Below are 19,756 nucleotides of genomic sequence, written 5' to 3' on the forward strand. Positions count from 1 at the left end.
TTGAATTTTGCCTACTGGAGGCACTCCAAACCTCACTAGTCCTGGACTTCAGCTTGGTGTTGTACACAGCACTCAAACCTGCACTTCTTCATGTGGTTTTCAAAGGAAGTTATAAGGACTTCTCCTATAACAGTTCAAAATTAAGATTAAATCTACAAGAGATCCTATGGCCCTCATCTATGGGAACCGAGGAGGTTTCCAGCCTTTCAGTCAAGGAAGGCCAAAAGGTTCTTGCTGCAGAACCACTGTTTTGTGGATGTCTACACTGCTTCAGAGCTGCAAGCAGCCTCTGTCAATAGTTTAATGTCTGCTCTGAGTGACTCACATATCATTTAAAAAAGGAATAATTTTGATGTCACAGAACTTCTCTTTTACACCCAAGAGCAGGATGGAGTGCGTCTGTAATTTAAGGCTAACTAAGAACATTGTGACCTGATGACAAAATCAGCAAGAAGTCCCATTGGCATGCCTTAGTTTGGAAACCCCAAAGGCTTCTGCTGATGCTGAGAGAATCACATGATCCTATTCTTAAACAGGCCTGGAGTTTAGCTATTTTTGGCTCTATATTTTATCATACATTATTTTATACTTTAAGGTAATAGTAGTTGCAAGCAAGTTGATCTTGGACTACAGGTAATCCTAGACCTAGCGAAAGTTTCAGGCTACATAAAAGGAGTAATTAAGTGTCTTTATGGAGACAACTGAAGCAACTGCCCAAGGCAGTTGGTTGTACAGTTGGGCTGGAATTAAACCATATACCCTGAGAGGTTTCCACATAACTAATGCAGAGACAGGGAACACAGGGTCTGCTTTGCAAAGAGGATTATCAGCAGACAAGGTAACCACATATGAGACTTGTCCTGAAGATCCAGATGGACAAACCTGCAGAGAAAAATGAATTGTTTGAAAGAAAGACTTTGAAACCATGCAAAAAGAAAATGCCAGTGTTTGCCTGTGTCGTTTGCTCTGGAAAAGAAGGATGTGCTTGCACTTGTGTAGTAATTGTCTTGCATCATGATTTCTCTAGTGGATTTCTGCCACCAAGGCAGTCAATATGAAATAATTGCTGTGTAGCAGTAAACCAGAGTGCTTCAATAATTAAGACATACTATAACTATTTTTTCATCCTCACAGGTATCTCAGATGAATTCATAACTCCCATGTTTAATTTTTATAAAAGCATTGGAGAGCTGAAGATGACACAAGAAGAATATGCACTGCTCACAGCCATAGTTATCCTGTCTCCAGGTAACTTCTCATCCAGAATTAAGTATTAATGGTTCTGGAAAGAAGGCATGAGGAACAGACATGAGATTTGTAAAAACTTATATTCTACATAGAGTAAGTGAATGTGCATGCTCATTCTGTATATTCAGTTGTTAAACCAGAAAACAAGGACAGAAATACAAACTCCAAATGTCCTGTTACACCATTTGGTTTTGAATACAAGGAAGAAACTGCTTAAATAACATGCTTTTAAAAATTACGGGTATTCCTTCACTGCTTAGCAAAACAGGCTTCTTCCTTCAAAAAACCCCAGATGTGGCTACATGCACATCAACACTGACCATTGTGGAATGCCACATATTTTAAAGGGAAATTGGGAAACCCTATAACTTAGAATAACTTAGACTATGGCAATGAAGGTATTCAGACTTTATTGGGAGGTTTCCAAACCAGGTTTCAAGAAAGATGGGAAGATGAAGCATTTCCATCATTCTTTGAGTCAGTGTGTATCTCAGGAAATTTTTTTACACCAAAAATCCCATCCTTCTCTTCTCCTCCCAATCCAAGTATCCAAACAGATGTTTCCATATGAACAAAATAAAGAGACAAGTATTTTGTAAAAAAGAAATTTAATCTGAGGATGAAGATGTTTGATTTCACCCTGGTGACCTGCTTTTACACTCTTCTCTACTGGCTAAATTCCCCAGGAGTACTACACTTCTAAGAACATAGGGTGTTGCTCAGTTTTTGAAATGCATTGCAAGACATATTCTGGTGCAGAGCTAGACTGTGGAGGTATGACAGAACTGCAGTGAAACGTTGGAGAGTTAAAACACTTCAGTTTTTAAGAAGGTTAAAAATTTTCTCTAGCTAGAAGTGGGAAGCTCACATGAAAACCCTAATGCAAAAATACAGAATTAAACATTTTTTTATTTCATATTAACTTGAAAATAAATATTCTTTGTAGGTATGAACATCAGTGGCCATTGTAAATATTTGAATATTTTTGTATTAACTTATTGGTGTAAATATTTGCAATGTATCAGAGAGTATGTTTGCTAATCACTTCTTCTCTTTAAAACCATAATTAGATCGACAATACATAAAGGGCAGAGATTCTGTGGAAAGGCTTCAAGAACCACTGCTGGATATTCTACAAAAAGTCTGCAAACTTCACCACCCAGATAACCCTCAACACTTTGCATGTCTTCTGGGTCGTCTCACAGAATTACGGACATTTAACCATCATCACGCAGAGATGCTGATGTCATGGAGAGTGAATGATCACAAATTCACACCTCTTCTCTGTGAGATCTGGGATGTGCAGTGATGGATACTTCTTTATTTTATTTTAGGAGAAATATCTTTTTAAGGACCACACAGCACTTATTTTCATAGAAAAGTGCCCACAGTGCATTATATTTTCTTTACTGCATTTTTATAGAAACATTATGAATCCATGGATTCATAAAAGTCATTTTGTCCACTATACACAAAATATTGTATAGCTATCAGATCCTCACACGTGAGTATAACTTTTTCTATATTTATACCCTCTGACCAGAAAGAGCCCACCAGCTCTTTAGAGGAATCCAATTAATTCCTGCTGCAATTAAGCTGATTGCAGTAACTGTTCCTCTGTAAAGAAATGGGGAAATGCAAGTTTCCATTGATATTTTTTCATTGCAGCGTTTTTTTGTTCTTTACATCTGACAAAGAATATATTCCAGATGGTTACAGTAATAAACCAGCTGAAATGGTTCATGTCATAGTCATTTGTTGTTCAACTCCAAAACGTGTTCATGTTAAGGTGTGCAAGATGTTATTTCTTCACAAGATGAAAAATTATGTAATGGAGAAAAACCACATACACACAAAAACTCTTTTAATAATATAACATGTAACTTCAATTGCATTATTATTTCGAAGTAAAAATTATAGAGTATCTTTACTTTGTGAAAGTGTGTCACAGGTTATTTTGCTTTATGACTTAGATTGCTGGTGCTTAATGCCTCTCAAAAACACCATCAGCAGCACCCCTGGGACAGGTAAGCGTGTCTGGATGCTGCGCGCGGAGATGCGGATGCCGCCGGGGGCTGCAGGCAGGGTGGGGGCTCTTTTCGTGCCGGGGTCCGCTCCCAGCGACGCGAGCCCAGGCGGCGGGGACAGCGCTGTGCCGAGCGCTGCGGGCAGAACGCCGGCCCCGCCGGGGAGCCCCTTCGGCTCCCAGAGCCAGGGGGTGCAGGCGGGCGCTGCCCCAGCCCGGAGGCGCAGTCCCAGCCCGGAGGCGCAGTCCCAGCCCGGGGCCGTGTCCCAGCCCACGGCCGCTGTCCCGGCAGCGGGGCGGTGCCGCGGCTCCGGGCCAGGTGCGGCGGGCACGGCCCCGCCCCCGGCGCCGATTGGCGCTTTCGAAAGGAGCGGCCGGCGCGGCGGCACCCGCTGCGCCGTGAAGGCACAGCACGGCACGGCACGGCACGGCATAGGACGGCACGGCACAGCGCAGCAGAGAGGTGGGTGTGACGGCAGCCCACACCGGGGGGTGGCGGTGGCCCGGCCCCGGCCCGCGGGGGAGGTGTGGGGCGGCTGAGGGGCAGCGGGTCCGGTCCCGGGCGGGGAGCGGGGCGCTGCGGCGGAGTCCCGCTCGCCGCGGTGCCTCGGGCACGCAGCTCCGGAGCGGCGGCACTCGGGGGGGTCCCGCCCGTCTGCGGGGGCAGCGCTGGGAATGCGCTGAGTCCCGCGTGTCGGGGAGCCCGGCAGAGCCCGTGTTGGGCGGAGCCGGTCACTGGGATCAGTGTCACGCGTCCAGCGGCAGCAGTTCATCCAGCGTCTCAGTCACGGATGTCGGAAGGGAAGTGCCTCGAAACTTACCCTGGGGAACGGAGAGGGGAGAGTTTTTGCATAACCGCCTTCAAATCGGTCTCTCCTGTGCCCTACGCAGGCGTTTGAGGGTGCAGCGCTGTTTCTGTAGGAAATTTGCCCCAGTACTCTTGGCTAAAACATTCATTCGTATTGCTTAATAAGCGGAAAAGCGTCTGGATCCTTTCTTTGCCCAAAGGCTGGCCGTGTTCCAGGGATGCTGTGTGTCACCTTTGGCATAGTATCAGATCAAGACATGGGAAAAAGTACATGTATTCCTTTAGGAGCTATAAGGCCTAACTGGGAATGCATTTGAAATTGTACTGGGTGGACCTTTCAGAACAAGACACGATTTTATATTTAAGTCATAATAAACTACTCCTGACTGTGGCCAGCCAGCAGCCTAATTGGCATGGAAAAATGCTCCCCTCCGTGTTACTTTGCTGGAAGAAGTGTGGGTTAAAAATGGGAGGGAGAGAAGAGCTTGCCTGTGTATGTGAGGAGCAGCTGGGGCAGTGTGTCTGGTGTTAACCAGCCTCTGCCCAAACTGGATGCTCCTGTGGGACAGCAGCCGTCTGCATGTCTCCTGTGGAGATGGCAGCTGTTGAGATGAAGTGCTCCTCCCTGATTTCAAGTGGGTTTCTCTGCTCCAACAGGTGTACCCGGGGCCTTTGTTGCCATTTGGTAGGGGAGAGCGTGTTCACTGCCTCTGCTTGAGTGCACTTCATGGAGAGGCGTGGAAGGGCAGTCTCTGAGGAGAACAGTCAGCGTGCCTTAATGTAAGGAGTTGGTTGCCGCCTTAAAGCCCATCACCTCGGACTGACTAGTCTGGTTCTTTCTCTTTTGTGCCTCTGATGCCTCCCCAGGGAAGCAGAGTTCCTGCTGACTCAGTAATGCAACAAAAAGGCTCTGAAATTGCTGTAGTGATGGAGTAATGCTCCGTTCAGTGGATGTCTCTTGTGCCTACCCCTTTTATTTTGCATGTTACTAGATGTGTCTGTAAAAAAAATCTTGTCTATCCTGTAGTAGGTTTCAATAGATACTGATGTGACAGCTTCTTTCATTTCAGTGTGTTTATAAACATGGGTTTCAGTAGGTACTGTCAAGACTAATCCAGTTGCTCTGGGTTAGACTGTTGTGACTGCCTTTGGGTGTTGATGGAATAGAAGATGATGTTATATATCTTAAATATAGGGTGAAGATGTAGAAGTGTTTCTACCCAGATGTTTTCTTAACGAGCCTGTTAACAGAAGGCAGTTTAATAAGCCTGTGAATCCCTTTAGGTTCCGCTTAAGCTAGGTCAATGGCTGCTTCATCAATGTTTTAGCTATCTGCAGAATTGTGGAGTTTGTTTGTTTATATGTAAACTGATCAGTCAAGTAAAATGGGATTTGGACTCGGTTCATCTTGTGCTACAGAATGGGTTGTAATTAGTGTAGCATGTCTTGCTGGTTGGGGCCCACTGAGTGATCTATAAATCCTGATACAACTGACCCTAAGCAGGCTATCTCATGGAATATCTAAGAGCATGTGTTAACACCCTAAAGTATTTGTGTAAGGTGCTTTAGTATTTGCTGACTCTGCTGTTTCTCAGAATGTCTGGGGGCAAAGTGCTGGGCATCTCTGTGGAGAGCAGAGGCAAACTGTGGTCTCACAAGTCTGTGTGGGTCATGTCTAGGGTGTGTCTGCACCCCCTTTCCTGAGGAATGCCTGTCCCTATGCCACATGCCAATAGATAGGGATGTTTTTCTCATCTCTCTTACCTGGTGTTGATCCATAGCTCTAGTCCTTCACTGGAGGTTTGGCACTCAACCAGCTGAAGGCAATTCTTGCCTCTCCTGATATATAATTTTTGCCTGACATCTGTCTCCCAGTAAATCAGTGTCTCTGTATTGATCCAGCTGTAAGGTGTGGCTCAGTAACAGCTCCTCTCCTTCCATCCCACAAAGCCATTGGCAGCAGAAGTACCAGCAAAAATGAGGTGTTTCCTGAAAGTGGGGTTGGTAGTGGGGGACCTCTATGCTTACTGAGCTTGGAACTGGACTGGTTGCCCCCTGGTTGGGAAAAGCTCACAAGTTTCTGGTGTTTTCCTTGTTTTAAGGGGTGAAGCAGGAAGGGGAAAATGGAGAAGAAACAACACCAGAAACAGTAGGAGGAAGGGGAAGAATTATTAAAAGAATTGTTTCTATTGTGATGGGTTTATTCAGTCTTCTGTCCCAAGGGACCTTGAGGGTATCAAGGTCTGCCTGGAAATGAGAATGGCACAGCCTGAAGCTATGTGGGGGACGTGGTACAGTGTACTTTTATTCTGAGGTCCTTTCTTTCACAAACTTCAGTGTCTGAACAGCAAATGCCTGTTGAATGAGATTTGATAAAACTGGCATGTGTAGAAACTGATGCAGTCCTCTCTGGAGCTGCCAAAATTCAGTATCAGATACTTACTTCATTCATTATGTACAGCTTTTTGATGCAGGGAACCCAACTGGTTTTAGAAGAAGTCAGATTTGGTTATGACTCTGCCTGGTACTGCAGTATTCACCTCACCACAGCACCTTCTGCACATTTACAGGCTGACTACTTGAAGGTGGCAGATCTGGGTCTTCTCATTGCGTGCCTCTCGCAGTAAGTGATAAGGCTGCATTAATCTGTATTCCCTGCAATCTCTGAGCTGAACCATTTGGCATCCGAAAATGGGTAATTGTTACTGTATTACTTTTCAACTGAAAATCCATGCAGTGTAGCTCACATCATCAGAGGGGGTTTTTGTTAAGTGTTTTTCAGATGCCCTGATAATAAGTGAAGCCTTTTGACTTTCTAGGGAGCTCTGACATATGGGCTTACAAAATAACTTGTTTTAGAAGAGCGGGCCCTTGAAGTTCAAGTGCCACAATTTTCCGCAATCTCCTCTATTTTTCTTTTTTATTTTTTTTTGGCAAGACTAGTTTTTGGTAGGCATGCCACAAAACTGCAGATGCTGAGCATTCCTGTGATAGCTGCAGTGTGAATATTTTGCTTTGTTCATGTTTTGAGTGCTCCCTGTGAATTAGGCTGTCTTTTGTTTTCCCTTGGCAGTTAATATGCTAGAGCTCTTGTTAGCCTATATGGAACTCCTTATTTTAATGAGACCAACTTCTCTACTGGCTGTTCTGCTGTTGTTTTATTTATTTTTTTTTAATCAATGAAGCCTCTTATTGAGCTTTTCTTAGGACAATAGCTTTCTTATGCCAAAGGAAAACGTATTCCCCTGGACAAAGCTGTGGGAAGCATAACATGCTCATTAGTAATGCTTGGTATATACCCTTCCCTTCCCTTGTTCATTCATAGAAGGAAAAAAGGAAAAATGACATCAAGGAGAGGATGTCTTTTGGTTTTTTTTTTTTTTTTCCCTCCCTAGAAATAAAAGGAAGGGGAAAGATATCACTGGTGTGTCTCTGATAAGGTCTGAGAAAAGCTAGCAATCCTGCTACAAGGAAGTGTGTTCACCTGAAACCAAACTGGTTGCTCATTTGCCAGTCGTAGAGGTAAGTTGTTTGAAATGCCTGATACATTTAGTCCCACTAGTCTGTGAGGTTTAAGGCAGTGGGAAGGAACAAGAGGGAGAAAATGACACCACTCTGCTTTCTATGTAGGATGAAAGGGTGAGAATTTTTATAAGAATTGTGTTTTCTATGATGGGCTATTCAGCCTTCCGTCATAGGAAAGCCAGGTTGTGCAGGAGAGAAGATGCCATCTATATACAAAGCCTAAATAGCTGGGACAGGAGAGAAAAAATACTTAATTTTAAATGAAAACAGATGAGTTAAAATGTCTGATAATGTCTGCAATCTGGTTTTCAGTTTAATCAGCAAGATTAAATTTTATTGCAGCTATTAAGTAACAGAGCAAGTAAGTTGTATTTAACAGGTTTCAAGACACAGATAGGAACTTTCTGACATTGTAAAATACCACTGGAAAATTATTATGGAGAAATACCCTCTGTACCCATGCATGCAGCTAGCCTGGCAATGCTGCACATCTTTAGACCTGGAGCCTCCAGGGAAAGACTTACTAATCATTAGCCCAGTGTAGAGCTTGTGCTGGATTTTCCCATGGTTGAAAGCATTGCTGGAAAATACAGTGTTAGCTTCAGGAGAGAAAGCATTGACTGGTTTGTCTCCAAAGTTTCCTTAATGTTCATTTTGCCAGAGATTTGTACAGATAACTATATTGCTGCAATAGTTTGCAGCATTCTGTTGAAAACTTGGTGCATGCATTCTGCCTGCAAAGTCACAATCCCAACTAAGATTTATTAAAACATATGTCTATGCTAGAACTTGATGATCTTTAAGATCCCTTCCAACCCACACCATTCTATGATTCTGTAAGAGAAAATCTTATTCATCAGAATTATTTCTTTGTTTTAAGGTTTTCATGATCTTCCAAATATTTAATGTAAACTCAGGGTGCATATATCTGTCTGCACACATGTACGAGATACACTTGTGATAACTTGGAAGGAAAAATCAGAGCCAACTGTGTTAAATCCAAGAATGGTTTGAAGTGTGTGTATTACTCTTTGACAAAATAAATGTCATACAGCTCCTAAAAATATTGCCAACTTTGGAGCATTGTTTATGCATACAAAGTTGCTACTTTTGCTGTATAACTGCACTTTTATCTAAGGGCAGACAACTAAAGTTGACTGAATACTGGATCAAAACTTTAGCTACTAAGATATTTCCCTCTTTCCCCTTCCCTTCCTATGAGACTTATTTTTCCAAAACAGCGCTAATGGGTTTTTCTCAGGATTTTCATGAAAGCATGAGAGACTGTAATAAAAATCTCTTCTTTTTCCCTAGGAGGAGAAACTAATGTAAAACAGGTGACCATGCAGAATGCAGTTCAGGTAAACGCCTTTTGAAGTGTTTAAATCCTGAATACATGTACAATACTTTTTTTTTTTAATACTGAAGTCTACCCTGAAGCAGATGGAATACGAGATTCCCCAGTTACCTCTGATTAAAAAAAAAAAAAGGTAGTAATTTGCCCCTTTTCCAAGGAACAATGTGACAAGGATAACCCACTGCTATTATCAGATAGGTGACCCATTCACTTCTTAGTGCTGTTAGCTAAGAAGGTTTTGAAGTCAGAGCCTGAGATTATTGAAAATTTTCCATCATGATTAAGAAGTGGTTTTTTAATAACCTTATATTCTAGTTAATCAGTTAAGCAAAATATATTTTACAGACACACTGATCTGAAGGGAAATAGTTAAGAATGCTAGAAAGATTCTGTCTTTGGAAACTTTTCTTAAAAAAATTTCAGTGTGGTCCTTTTCTTGAAGTGTAAGTTACCTCTCATTTACAAGATACACAGTTCTGAAGAGAAATGCTAAGTATTTGTGTTCAACAATTGTGCTACGTCCTTGCATGAGAACATTTCATCTTTTAATGCTATATTTTTTAATGATTTAAGCACAAAATGCCTCTGAAATGTTTGATTAAGAAATTAGTAGTCTGTAGTAAATTATATGATAATTTGCAGCTTTCATGACTTAAAATGTGCTGAGTTAAAAAAACCCCAAAGCATTTAATGCATGTTGTCTTTATTCTGTATTCAGGAAAGTATGTGATTTTAAATCCAAGGGAGTCAAGAGAAGAAATGCAGTGGTATATTGATGCAGGGGTTACTAACAAGAGCAGAACTACTTCACTGCTCTGTTGGTTTGCTCTATGTGTTGAAAGGGAAGTGAACACTCTTTGAATAATAGTTTTTTATTCTAATTCAGAGCCACAAGTTTTTGTCGTCTGACTGCAAATATTAGAGCTTCCTGTCTTCAGCTTACTGAACTCTCTGCAGGTGTGGTTTGGAGATGAGCTTCCCTTGAGTCCCCGAAGTCCTCTGACTCCGAGGCACGGGCCGGGCCTGGCAGATGTGTGCCTGTATGACCAATGGATATCTGTGCGGCACGAAGCCACTTTGGTGCCTATGCAAGAAGATCTCTCCATTTGGCTGTCTGGCTTGCTGGGTGAGCTTAAAAATAAATCAGTCTCTAATTAATTTCAAAGTGCTTCCAATACTCTAGCCAGCACTGACATGTAATATCTATAGTACTATTAAGATCTGATGTATTTGAGTTTGAATGGCTGGGAGAATTGCACTAAAATGCATGCTTTGATTTCAGTTTTATTAGCTGCCACCTCTTAAGGGTTGCACAGTTAATAATTCTAATTTCTATTTCTGAATCTTGTTAGTCTAATTAAAATCTAATTAAACTAATATTTAATTTCACTTATATATTTCTTCTATTTTTCACTCTTTAACACTGGAATGCTATTTGAGTTGTCTTTAAGTTCATAAGAAATTTCTTTACCTTCTGTGGAGTAACTGTAAGATTGACCTTCTTTTTCTTAAAGGAATGGAAGTCAAAGCAGAACAACTACTAGAAGAACTTGATAATGGGGTACTGCTTTGCCAGTTGATCAATGTTCTTCAAAACACAGTTAAAAAATGTTGTAACACAAACAACTTAAGGGTGAGTTGTATCATGATTTTTTAAATACATCTATAAAGCCCTAAATTTTAAGTAGTAGTTACAGGGAAAGCAGGTGAGTGAGGCTTCCCAAAGTGTTTTGTATGCTGTGTATCCAGAGACTGATTAACAACAAAGTGGCTTTATAGATGGATAAACTCATCCAACAAATTACTTGCTTTTTTAGCCACATCCTAAGGTCCTTTCTAGGTTTTTAGTTTGATTTCAGTAGAAGTCTTGCCAGAGGAAGATCTAGTTCAAGCCTGGAGTTTGTTCCCCTGACACCAGTGTGGGTTTTTAATAAGACATCCATTGGCACTTGGTATGTTTTGTGCCAGAAAGTGGTGGCTGAACTCACGTGTACAGGTCAGCCATAAAAGTGTCCGAACCTGGAGATGGGCTTCAGTGTTTCCATTGAGAGGCAGTGCTTAGCTGAAATGTGAATCTCAAGGAAGTCTCTCTTACTTTGGCTGCAGAACTAAGGACTGCTCACTCAGTGACTATTCACAAAGATAAAGTAGAATGCCTTCTATATTAGTGTAGCTTTTCTCATTGACTACATAATGAGGTGAACACAAAATAGTTACAACTGTTTCTGTACTCTGAATTTAGGGTGTATTTTCCTTTGCAAATATGCTTTGAATTCTGTTGGCAATGTTGATGTGTACAATGTACTTTTTGTTTTCTTCTCTTGCCAGAATTTTCCTATGAGAAAAGTTCCATGTAAGAAGGATGCTCCATCAGGATCTTTTTTTGCCAGAGATAATACAGCCAACTTTCTTAACTGGTGTAGAGCTATTGGAGTTGATGAGACATACCTCTTTGAATCTGAAGGCTTAGGTAACTCTCTCTTTTTGTAAGATTTGCTTTGATCTTTGTATGAATCACTACCTGGTCAGGGAGATGCCTTGTTATAGACTTTTGAACTTTTTCTCTTGACTCTGTGTGTGTCGTGCAAGCTTTTATTTATTTTAAGGCAGTGTCCAAGTAAAAGCCTTTAAAAATCAGCTCAATGACTAATATAACTTGCATGATGCTTTTCTAAACTTCTGAAAGTTACTGTGTGGGATGAAGTGGGGACTGAGAGCTGTGCAACAAAATACTGTGTTTTTCTTCAGTAAAAAGAACCACTGAGAGTGTGGTTTCACTTTCTGTGTGTGGGAAGACCACAGGGCCATGGAGTCAACTCACAATAAGATCCTTTATTTGGTATTACAGCCATTCTTCTTGCAAAAATCCCTCAGAATAATACATTCAAGATGGTTACATTTGGTAACATCAGGGCATTGTGTCTGAAGTGGCAACAGCCTGTTGGTAATTAACATTTACTTCAGGACACAACATTACTCTAAACCATTTGGATTTTCCCATTTAGGAAGATAGTAATAAAAATAAATATTGCCAACTATGATTATGCCTGCCCCAGTGCACAACTGATGCTGTATAGCATCTTCTAGACTGATACGATGGAATAAAACTTTTTTGACTGCTAGTCAAGAGGATTATACTTTCTTCACATAATAAATAAGGAAATGCTCTTCTACCAGCTATTATGTAAATTAATTTTTATTAATTGATACAAATTTAATTGATTTATTAATTAATACAAAACTTTCTATGGCAAGCCAAATTCTGTTTTTTGTTTGGCTTTTTTTTTTAGTAAGCAAAATATCGGCCTGTCCGCATACTAGCAAAAAACTGAGAACTATCTTTGTTTTCAATAATCATATGTAAATGTCATAATATTTACTGTATTTTGAAGTCTTTGTTCTATTAAATGCTGTTACATTCACGGACTGCACATGCATCTCTACTGGATAAGTCATCTTTTAAACCAGTTGAGAAAACTCCATCATTTGCATGTCTCATTTTGATTAATTAGTGAGTGTATGTTTTGTCAGTGCCAGGAAATACAGAGTAGAACTGAGTTACAATAACACTTTAATTTAATTTTTTTTTTTAGTTCCTTGTATGAATTGTATTGCTTAAACATGTTGTTCCTGTAAGTGGACAAGTAACTAGAACCTGTTTAGCTTCTCTGAGATAAGCAGACATGATTTCCTAGTACTGTGGCTTTCACTCATTGCAAAGAAGTGTTTTGAAGTCTGTAACTCTTGACACAAGCTTGCTTTGTGGCATAAATATCTTCTGTGAGTCTTTTTGGCAGTTGAAATGAGCAGACTTGCAGCCTCCTAGATGAAACATTCTTTCCACTGATGTTTTCCATCAGACTTTCAAGCCAGTCTTCATGAATGAAACAGGGGAAGGATAAGTTGACAATTGTCTTTTTCCCATCAGGTACATTTAGCAGCACCTCCTGAAAAGTGTAGATGACTGGGAAGGAAATAAATCAAGACGCTTCTCAGACAGCAGAAAGGAAGAGTAGGCATCATGGGGTGCCCTTTGACATCATGCCAAAACAAATGTCTTGATCTTTGCTAGGGATATATTTGGATTTTTCCCTTTTGGACTCAAGCAAATTGAAACACTTTTGTTACAGCTGGCAAATACACACACACATATGCACATGCATATTCATACACTAAAAATAGATTAATTGGCCTCTAAAAGTAGCTTTTAGATTACGGCTGTGCCAACTTTCTATTCTAGATTTACCCTTCATAATCAAATCTTTTAAAAAGCAGACTTAGAAACAGGAGTAGATTATGTAAACAAGAAAATCTTACTTCATATTTGGATTATACTTTAGGAAACACATTTAAAGCAAAGGCATTTTAAATATCAAATTGAACATCAGAAATATGTTGGATTTCATCTGTAAATAAAGAGCTGGAACTTTTGAAGTAGTGATAAGAAAACATCTGTTGCTTACTGCTCTGGTAACAGTCACCCAGATTGTTCTTTCCCAGACAAGGTTTAAAACCACTCAGGCTGACTGGCTGTGTAGCCATGCACTTGTGAGCTAGAGCCCTTGCAGTGTATACTCCAGTGGATGGTAACCTCCAGAGTGCATGTACCTAGATGTGTCTGTAAGCATGATCATGAACAGATGTGTGTATTTTCCTTTTTGTAGTTGTTAAGTGCTTTGCATCTTTAAGACTGTGATATTGCTTTTGGGAATAGGAAAAGGGAAGCATTAATGTCTCTTTCTTTCCTATTCTCATCAAGAAAGAAGATCATAAAATATATTTCTCTTAGGAGGAAGAGAAGAGTGGTTTCAGGAGTGCCAGGATGGGTTTAAAGACTTTACGGAATAGAAAATTAGAGTTGTAAAGCATGTAGTGCTTTGTCAATGATAATGTACCCTGCCTCTGGGTAGGATGATGGAAATTTATAGTCATGGATACTTTATCTTCTCTTCTCTTGGCTATACCTAATTGCATAGGCCTCTTGCAATAAATATGAACTATAACTCCTCTTTATTCTCTTCCCTTTTAGTGTTGCACAAGGATCCAAGACAAGTGTATCTTTGTCTGCTGGAAATTGGGCGCATTGTATCTGGGTACGTGATCCACACGCTCCCAACAAGAAATTGAAGGACACATCCTACTAAGTAAAAGCTAGGACAAAGATAGGACACTGTTTGCAGCTGTTAAGTGCAATGCAGTGGATGTTAATTCTGTGCAAAAAGTAATGAGTAGCTTTTCTAGGACAGTCATAAAATATGAATATTTTTTCAAATATTTATCAGACCCATTCCTTGGAGAGGTGCTGTTCCGTGCTGGTTTCTATAGCTGCGTGTTTAAGTTATACATTCATCTTATAGATAATGTGTACCTCTTGGAAGAATTCACTGAGCATTAAGTATGATTTTAAGGGTTTAAATTTTTCAGCTTTTTGAAAGGTATCTCTTTATTATCTAAATGTAGACTTAATTTATTTCCAGTGCAGAGCTGGAAGCTTTAAGATAGTCTATCTAAATTGGATGTGACCTCAACTGTGTAGTTTTGGCAGTATTTGTACTGCATCCTGTGATAACACCAAGGCTACCTTAGGAAGGGCTTCTGCTAGAAACTCAGAGGTGCTCCTTCACTTTGGATTAACAAGGCAATTACTCCTTTTATTGATTCAGATGTCCTTGTCTGTCAAGCCACTTATAATTTTGCAAGTTTATTGTGATCAATTTCCTTTTGTTTTCTTTATTACATTAGTAATTAAACACTCTGCTTTGGTATTTGAGGTATGGAGTTGAACCTCCTGTACTTGTAAAACTAGAGAAGGAAATTGAGCTAGAAGAAACCCTGCTGATGACCTCTGGGCCACCATCACCTCTTAGCACACCAAAGTCATGTTGTCACCATGGGGAGCTACACGAGGCAGTAAGTGCTACTTGCTTAGTGTGATATGGGCTTTAAATTAAACTGAGTTTGGAACTTGTATGATCTGTCTCAGTAAGGACAGGCTGTTTTTCATTGAATATGTGTGAGCCTCCTCAAACAGAAGGGTATGCACATCTTTTTATCAATTTTGTTTGGTTTGTTTTGAAAATGTAAATAAAATGCTATTCTATATGTTTTGGAGTGCACATAACCTACATTGATTTCCTTTCTCCTCTTCCTTCTCCTTGCTTCTTTATACATAAGAAATGTTTAAGAAATGCTCTCATTCAATTTTTCTGGTGTCAATATTCTATGACTGCAATGAATGTTTCTCTTCAATTTGATCTTTTCATAAAACTTCATCAGATGTTAAAGTAGGCTTTGACGAAACTCTTTTGAAAGAAGACTTTTAAATCAAACCTCTGTAGCTGTACCAATTAGAAATGAATATGTATGCAGAAAAGGAAATTATTTGTACAGCTTGTGAACTGGTCCAGAGGAAATGATGAACAATTTTCCTATTCTGCTTAAAAATTCATTTGTTTTAAAGATCCTCTGTGTTGTAATGTAAAAATTCTGTTTCTTTGGGAATGTCAGCCACAAGATCCTTACTTTCTCTGAAAACTCACTATTTCTCTTTCTTGGCAATAGTCTCACCCTTCCAATTTGTTGCATTTCTGAGTGGCTCTTAGAGGCAGATCTTCTCTAACCCAGCATTTATTTGGGGACTCTCTTCCCCTTTTTTCAGTGGTTTCCTTCTTGGGTCTTCCATCTTAATAGAAGATTAACTCAATAAATGGTTAAACTTGTGCTTCTGTCAGAATCTAACAAATGCTTTCAATTTAATAACTAGGTAAAACATATAGCAGAAGATCCTCCCTGCAGTTGTTCCCATCGATTTTCAATTGAATACTTGTCAGAGGGACGTTACAGGCTGGGAGATAAAATACTCTTCATACGAGTAAGTAGTTTTTTAGAACTCAAATTTATATTTATTTTGGGGAGATAAATGCTTTTAAGTGAAATACCTCATTTTTATGGAGTTGTTTTAGAATTACAGAATTATTTAGGTTGGGACAACTTGACATTCAATCCCTTATTCTAAATAGGTGTAATTACTCAATTCTTTAGATTTTTGATCCACAAACATTGATTTTACAGCCACACTAAACTAAGATAATGTTTCTCTGTGGTGTCTCTAAAATTTCAGAAATGACTTGCAACATAAATAAGGATAATGCCATAGAATATCCTGAGAATGTTGTTGCTTGTTCAAAACCTGGATTCTTGGGGTTTATAATTTGCGGGGTAGTTGAGTGCTCTCGTCAGCAATCATAAGACTTTGTGTTACAACGACATCCATAATTTAAATTAAACCCTTGCCCAGAACTCTGTATACTAAACCAAGATTCTTACAGAATGGTTAAAATGTCTTCTGTAAAGATATTTCCATTATTTCCTGACACAGAATTACTATCTCTGCAGGAGAAGCTAACTAATAAAATAATCGGGAAGCAAAAACCTTGTTTATCACATAATTTCTGTTTTAAAATGTTTCTCTGTTAGAAAGGAAGTGCATTTTTAGTCAATTTCAATAGGTGGTAATCTAAGATGAAGAAAACTAAAAGATAAGAATTTCTCTTCTTGTTCTGCTCTCACCACCCCTTCCCCATTCTCAGATGCTACATGGCAAGCATGTGATGGTACGTGTTGGTGGAGGCTGGGACACTCTTCAAGGTTTTCTGCTCAAATATGATCCATGCCGAGTGCTTCAGTTTGCAACTCTGGAACAAAAAATCCTGGCATTTCAGAAAGGGGTCACCAGTGACAGTGTCCCCAGCTTGTCAGCTAGAAATCAGGAGCCTCCTCTTATGAACCCAATGTCAGCTGTCAATATGTTTCAAAAGCAGCCATCAAAAACTCCTGCTCCTGCTTTAGGTCTTGGGGTCAGTGCCAAGAAGGCTTTAGTTAAACATCCTCAGTCCCCTGCCCTGGCATCACCAAGAGTGCCAGTGACCCCATCTTCCACTGCCAAGTCATCAACAGTCAGGTCCAAATTACAAGGCTCCTCAGCAACAGGTGTGCAGTCTTCTTTCAAACCATTAGCTGGCACCTCAAAGAAACTGGTGTCTCCTGCATGCAACTCACCAACTTCTGCTCTTTCACAGCCTGGAAGCAAAAGTTCTTCATGTGCAGGAACAAGAACAGCTCCTGTTCCCTCTGAAACGTTACGCAAACGTATTCGGTCCCCTGATGCTACCAAGGTGAAATTTGCCCTGCCTCAGGGTTCCCCAGCACCAGCACTCCATCATGCCATCTCACCCTCTAAAAAACAACCATCTCTCTTGTCTGGGGCTGCTGGAACAACCACTTCGAAACAGAAGTGTGTCCCTGCTAAATGCAAACCTGTATCTGTCACTAAAACCAAGGCAAATTCAGCTGCTCCCAGGGCTGCTCGGCTGCCAGTTACAAATCTGCGTGCTGTTGCCAAGTTTGCACATTCTCAGCAACTCCTTGCAAAACCTTCTGAAAATGATATTCAGATGTCAGGTGCTGGATCTCAGCATCCTCAGAAAGCCCCACAAACAACTTCTCACCTAGCAAGGAACTTGAAGACTGTTTCTGAGCTAAAGCTTTCTGCTTCTGCACCTTCCCTTGCAGTTAGCAAAGCATCAAAGTCACCACCTCCATTGTTACCTACAAGCAAAAATGTGTCATCAGCTGGCAGCAAGCAGCCAAATGCCAGTAATCCCCCTCAGGCTGGACCCTCTTTATCCAAACCTGCTGAACGCACACCTTTGTCTGTTGTACGGCTTCCTCAAACTTCAGCCAAAGCAGCAGTGACCAAAAAGCCAGCACAGCCTTCCACAAAAGGTCAGCATTCAACCAAAAGCTTGCAAATAAACAAAAGCTCAGCCCCAGCAGCCAAGAAGCCACTCCCAAAGGAGCAGACATATAACAAAGGAACACCTGGTGCATCAAAAGGTCCTCTTATGAAGAGCAGGCAAGATGATCACTATTTTGTTATGACAGGGACTAAAAAGCCCAGAAAGTAAACTAATTTGTTACTTTCTGTGGAAGTCTGTTTTGTTCAACACTGCCTCTTGTAACTGCTGCACTGGGGATGAGGGGAAAAAAGTTAAATAACACTATTTAATATGAAATATTAGGTATAACCTGCCTTTTGCTGCCTAACTTACTGTAAGAACTGTGTTTATTTTGCAGTTTAGAAACTTCTATTTGGATATGTTTAGAAGTGAGCTTACTTGCTGTGTGGCACTGTGGAATGGCAAATATCCTTGATCTGCTGTAAAAAAGTGTGGGAGAGGAAAGGGGAATTAAGGCTGATGCAGCAGAACTCTGGTGGTTCTGGCACATCTGCATTGAGGTGTGTGGCAAGCAACAGAGCTGTGCACAAGCTGTAAAATTTGTAATACCTCAAACAAAACTGTGGGTTTTGTTCACTAGTATCCCAGAGCCCAAATCTAGGTCACAGGTTTTGGAAAGAGAAGAATTCTCTAGTCCTAGTCCTGTTTAGATTTGACAGATGCTGTTATCAGTGTTCATATACCTTAAAGTGGATTCAGCTCACTTGGAAGTGGAGCTTGGTTTGTTTTAAATTGGACACCGACAATCATGGCCTTGACTGCTCACTTTCATTGTGCCTTAGCCTCTCAAGTTGAGAACAGAACTCTCCAGTGAGCATTATTACTTTTAAAACCCAGGTCAGAAAACCTTGTTTGGTCCATGTTCAAATCTGACTAGCTTTCCTAGAAAGCTCTTGCTGCATGGAGAGATGCTCCTGAGTTCTAGGGAAGACACTTTCCCCTGGGCTGGAGCCCCACACCAGCTCCTACTCCTGGGTTGGAGCCCCAGAACAGCTCCTGCTGCAGCAACACTGAGCTGCAAGCACTGACCTGTTCTGGCATAACTTTGCTGCTCTGCAGGAGTGGTCTTTGCATTTAAGTCTGAATTGCTAAATACTTTTCTCTGTGCTACAGGTTAATTTTTGTTGGCACTCTAGTCTGCAGTGGCCTTTCTTGTTTTATTTATGGAGACCTCTTTCCTGGCTCTCCTCTATCGCTCTCTGGAGAAGTCATTTCCCAAAGAGGAATATAGTCTGCATTTGCCTTTAAACATGTTAAAGTGCCAGAAAGCTATACACTGTTTACACCCAGCTCCTGAAGTCTTTCAGTGGGTCCAACATCTGTGATGCTCAACACCTTTACCCTTGAGAAGTGAGCTTCATGGTAGATTGAAAGCTGCTGTCTTTGGGAGTAGTGCTGTTGGAGTTATTTTTGGGTTAATGAACAGTTGTCCCTCCAGACACTGAGGAGCTCTGAAGGTCTTTGAAGACACACTGGTGGTTTCCACAGACCATCACTTCTGGCCTCCATTCCCAGTCTATTTATGGGCAGGAGTGGATGTCACTGCCATAGAGGCTCCTGGATGGTGGAACAGGGAAGTCTTTTTAAAAGAAGAGTTCCATGGAATATTTAGCTTCTGTTGTTAAGGGTTTTTTGGTTTTTTGTTTTGTTTTGTTTTTTTGTTGTTGTTTTTGTGGGTTTTTTGGGTTTTTTTTTTTTTTGGTGTTTTTTTGGGGTTTTTTTTGGGTTTTTTTGGTTTTGTTTTTTTTTTTTACCCTGGAACTAGAGTAAGCAAACATCATAAAGTGAGTTCTCATGAGATGTGGCAGAGTCATAGAGCTGCTTTTCCGAGCACCTTGTTAGCTTATTTTATTTAATTTATGATTCTATTTATGCATATCTACTGTACAATACTGCTCACAACCTGCTGGGAGTAAGCAGTAGATGCCAATATCCAAACTGTAAGAGGAAAACAGATCTGTTTTGATAATGTGGACACAAGTCCCACAAGATCC

General features: G+C 40.6%; 2 protein-coding genes across 4 annotated transcripts in view; both read left to right on the forward strand.

Moving 5' to 3' along the window:
* Nucleotides 1-3,178, forward strand: part of NR1H4 (nuclear receptor subfamily 1 group H member 4) — a 36,352-nt gene extending 33,174 nt beyond the window's left edge. For both annotated transcript variants that reach the window (XM_053942959.1, XM_053942960.1), the window contains exons 9-10: nt 1,135-1,248; nt 2,319-3,178. In XM_053942959.1, the coding sequence (XP_053798934.1) occupies nt 1,135-1,248; nt 2,319-2,557 (353 nt within the window). In that variant the 3' untranslated portion in view covers nt 2,558-3,178. The remainder of the gene's footprint in view (nt 1-1,134; nt 1,249-2,318) is intronic.
* Nucleotides 3,179-3,719: 541 nt separating this feature from the next.
* On the forward strand, nt 3,720-19,440 carry GAS2L3 (growth arrest specific 2 like 3). Of its 2 annotated transcripts, XM_053943106.1 has the most exons (10): nt 3,720-3,737; nt 6,653-6,705; nt 8,922-8,968; nt 9,922-10,090; nt 10,479-10,597; nt 11,293-11,434; nt 13,994-14,057; nt 14,736-14,874; nt 15,728-15,835; nt 16,554-19,440. In XM_053943106.1, the coding sequence occupies exons 3-10, from the start codon at nt 8,951-8,953 to the stop codon at nt 17,928-17,930; spliced, it is 2,136 nt and encodes a 711-aa protein (XP_053799081.1). In that variant the 5' UTR covers nt 3,720-3,737; nt 6,653-6,705; nt 8,922-8,950; the 3' UTR covers nt 17,931-19,440. The 2 variants fall into 2 exon arrangements, with proteins under 2 accessions (XP_053799081.1, XP_053799080.1); XM_053943105.1 differs by lacking the exons at nt 3,720-3,737; nt 6,653-6,705 and adding an exon at nt 7,528-7,604.
* The last annotated feature ends 316 nt before the right edge of the window (nt 19,441-19,756 follow it).

The sequence above is a fragment of the Vidua chalybeata genome, chromosome 5 (genome assembly GCF_026979565.1).
Source record: "Vidua chalybeata isolate OUT-0048 chromosome 5, bVidCha1 merged haplotype, whole genome shotgun sequence".
NCBI classification, from domain to species: domain Eukaryota; kingdom Metazoa; phylum Chordata; class Aves; order Passeriformes; family Viduidae; genus Vidua; species Vidua chalybeata.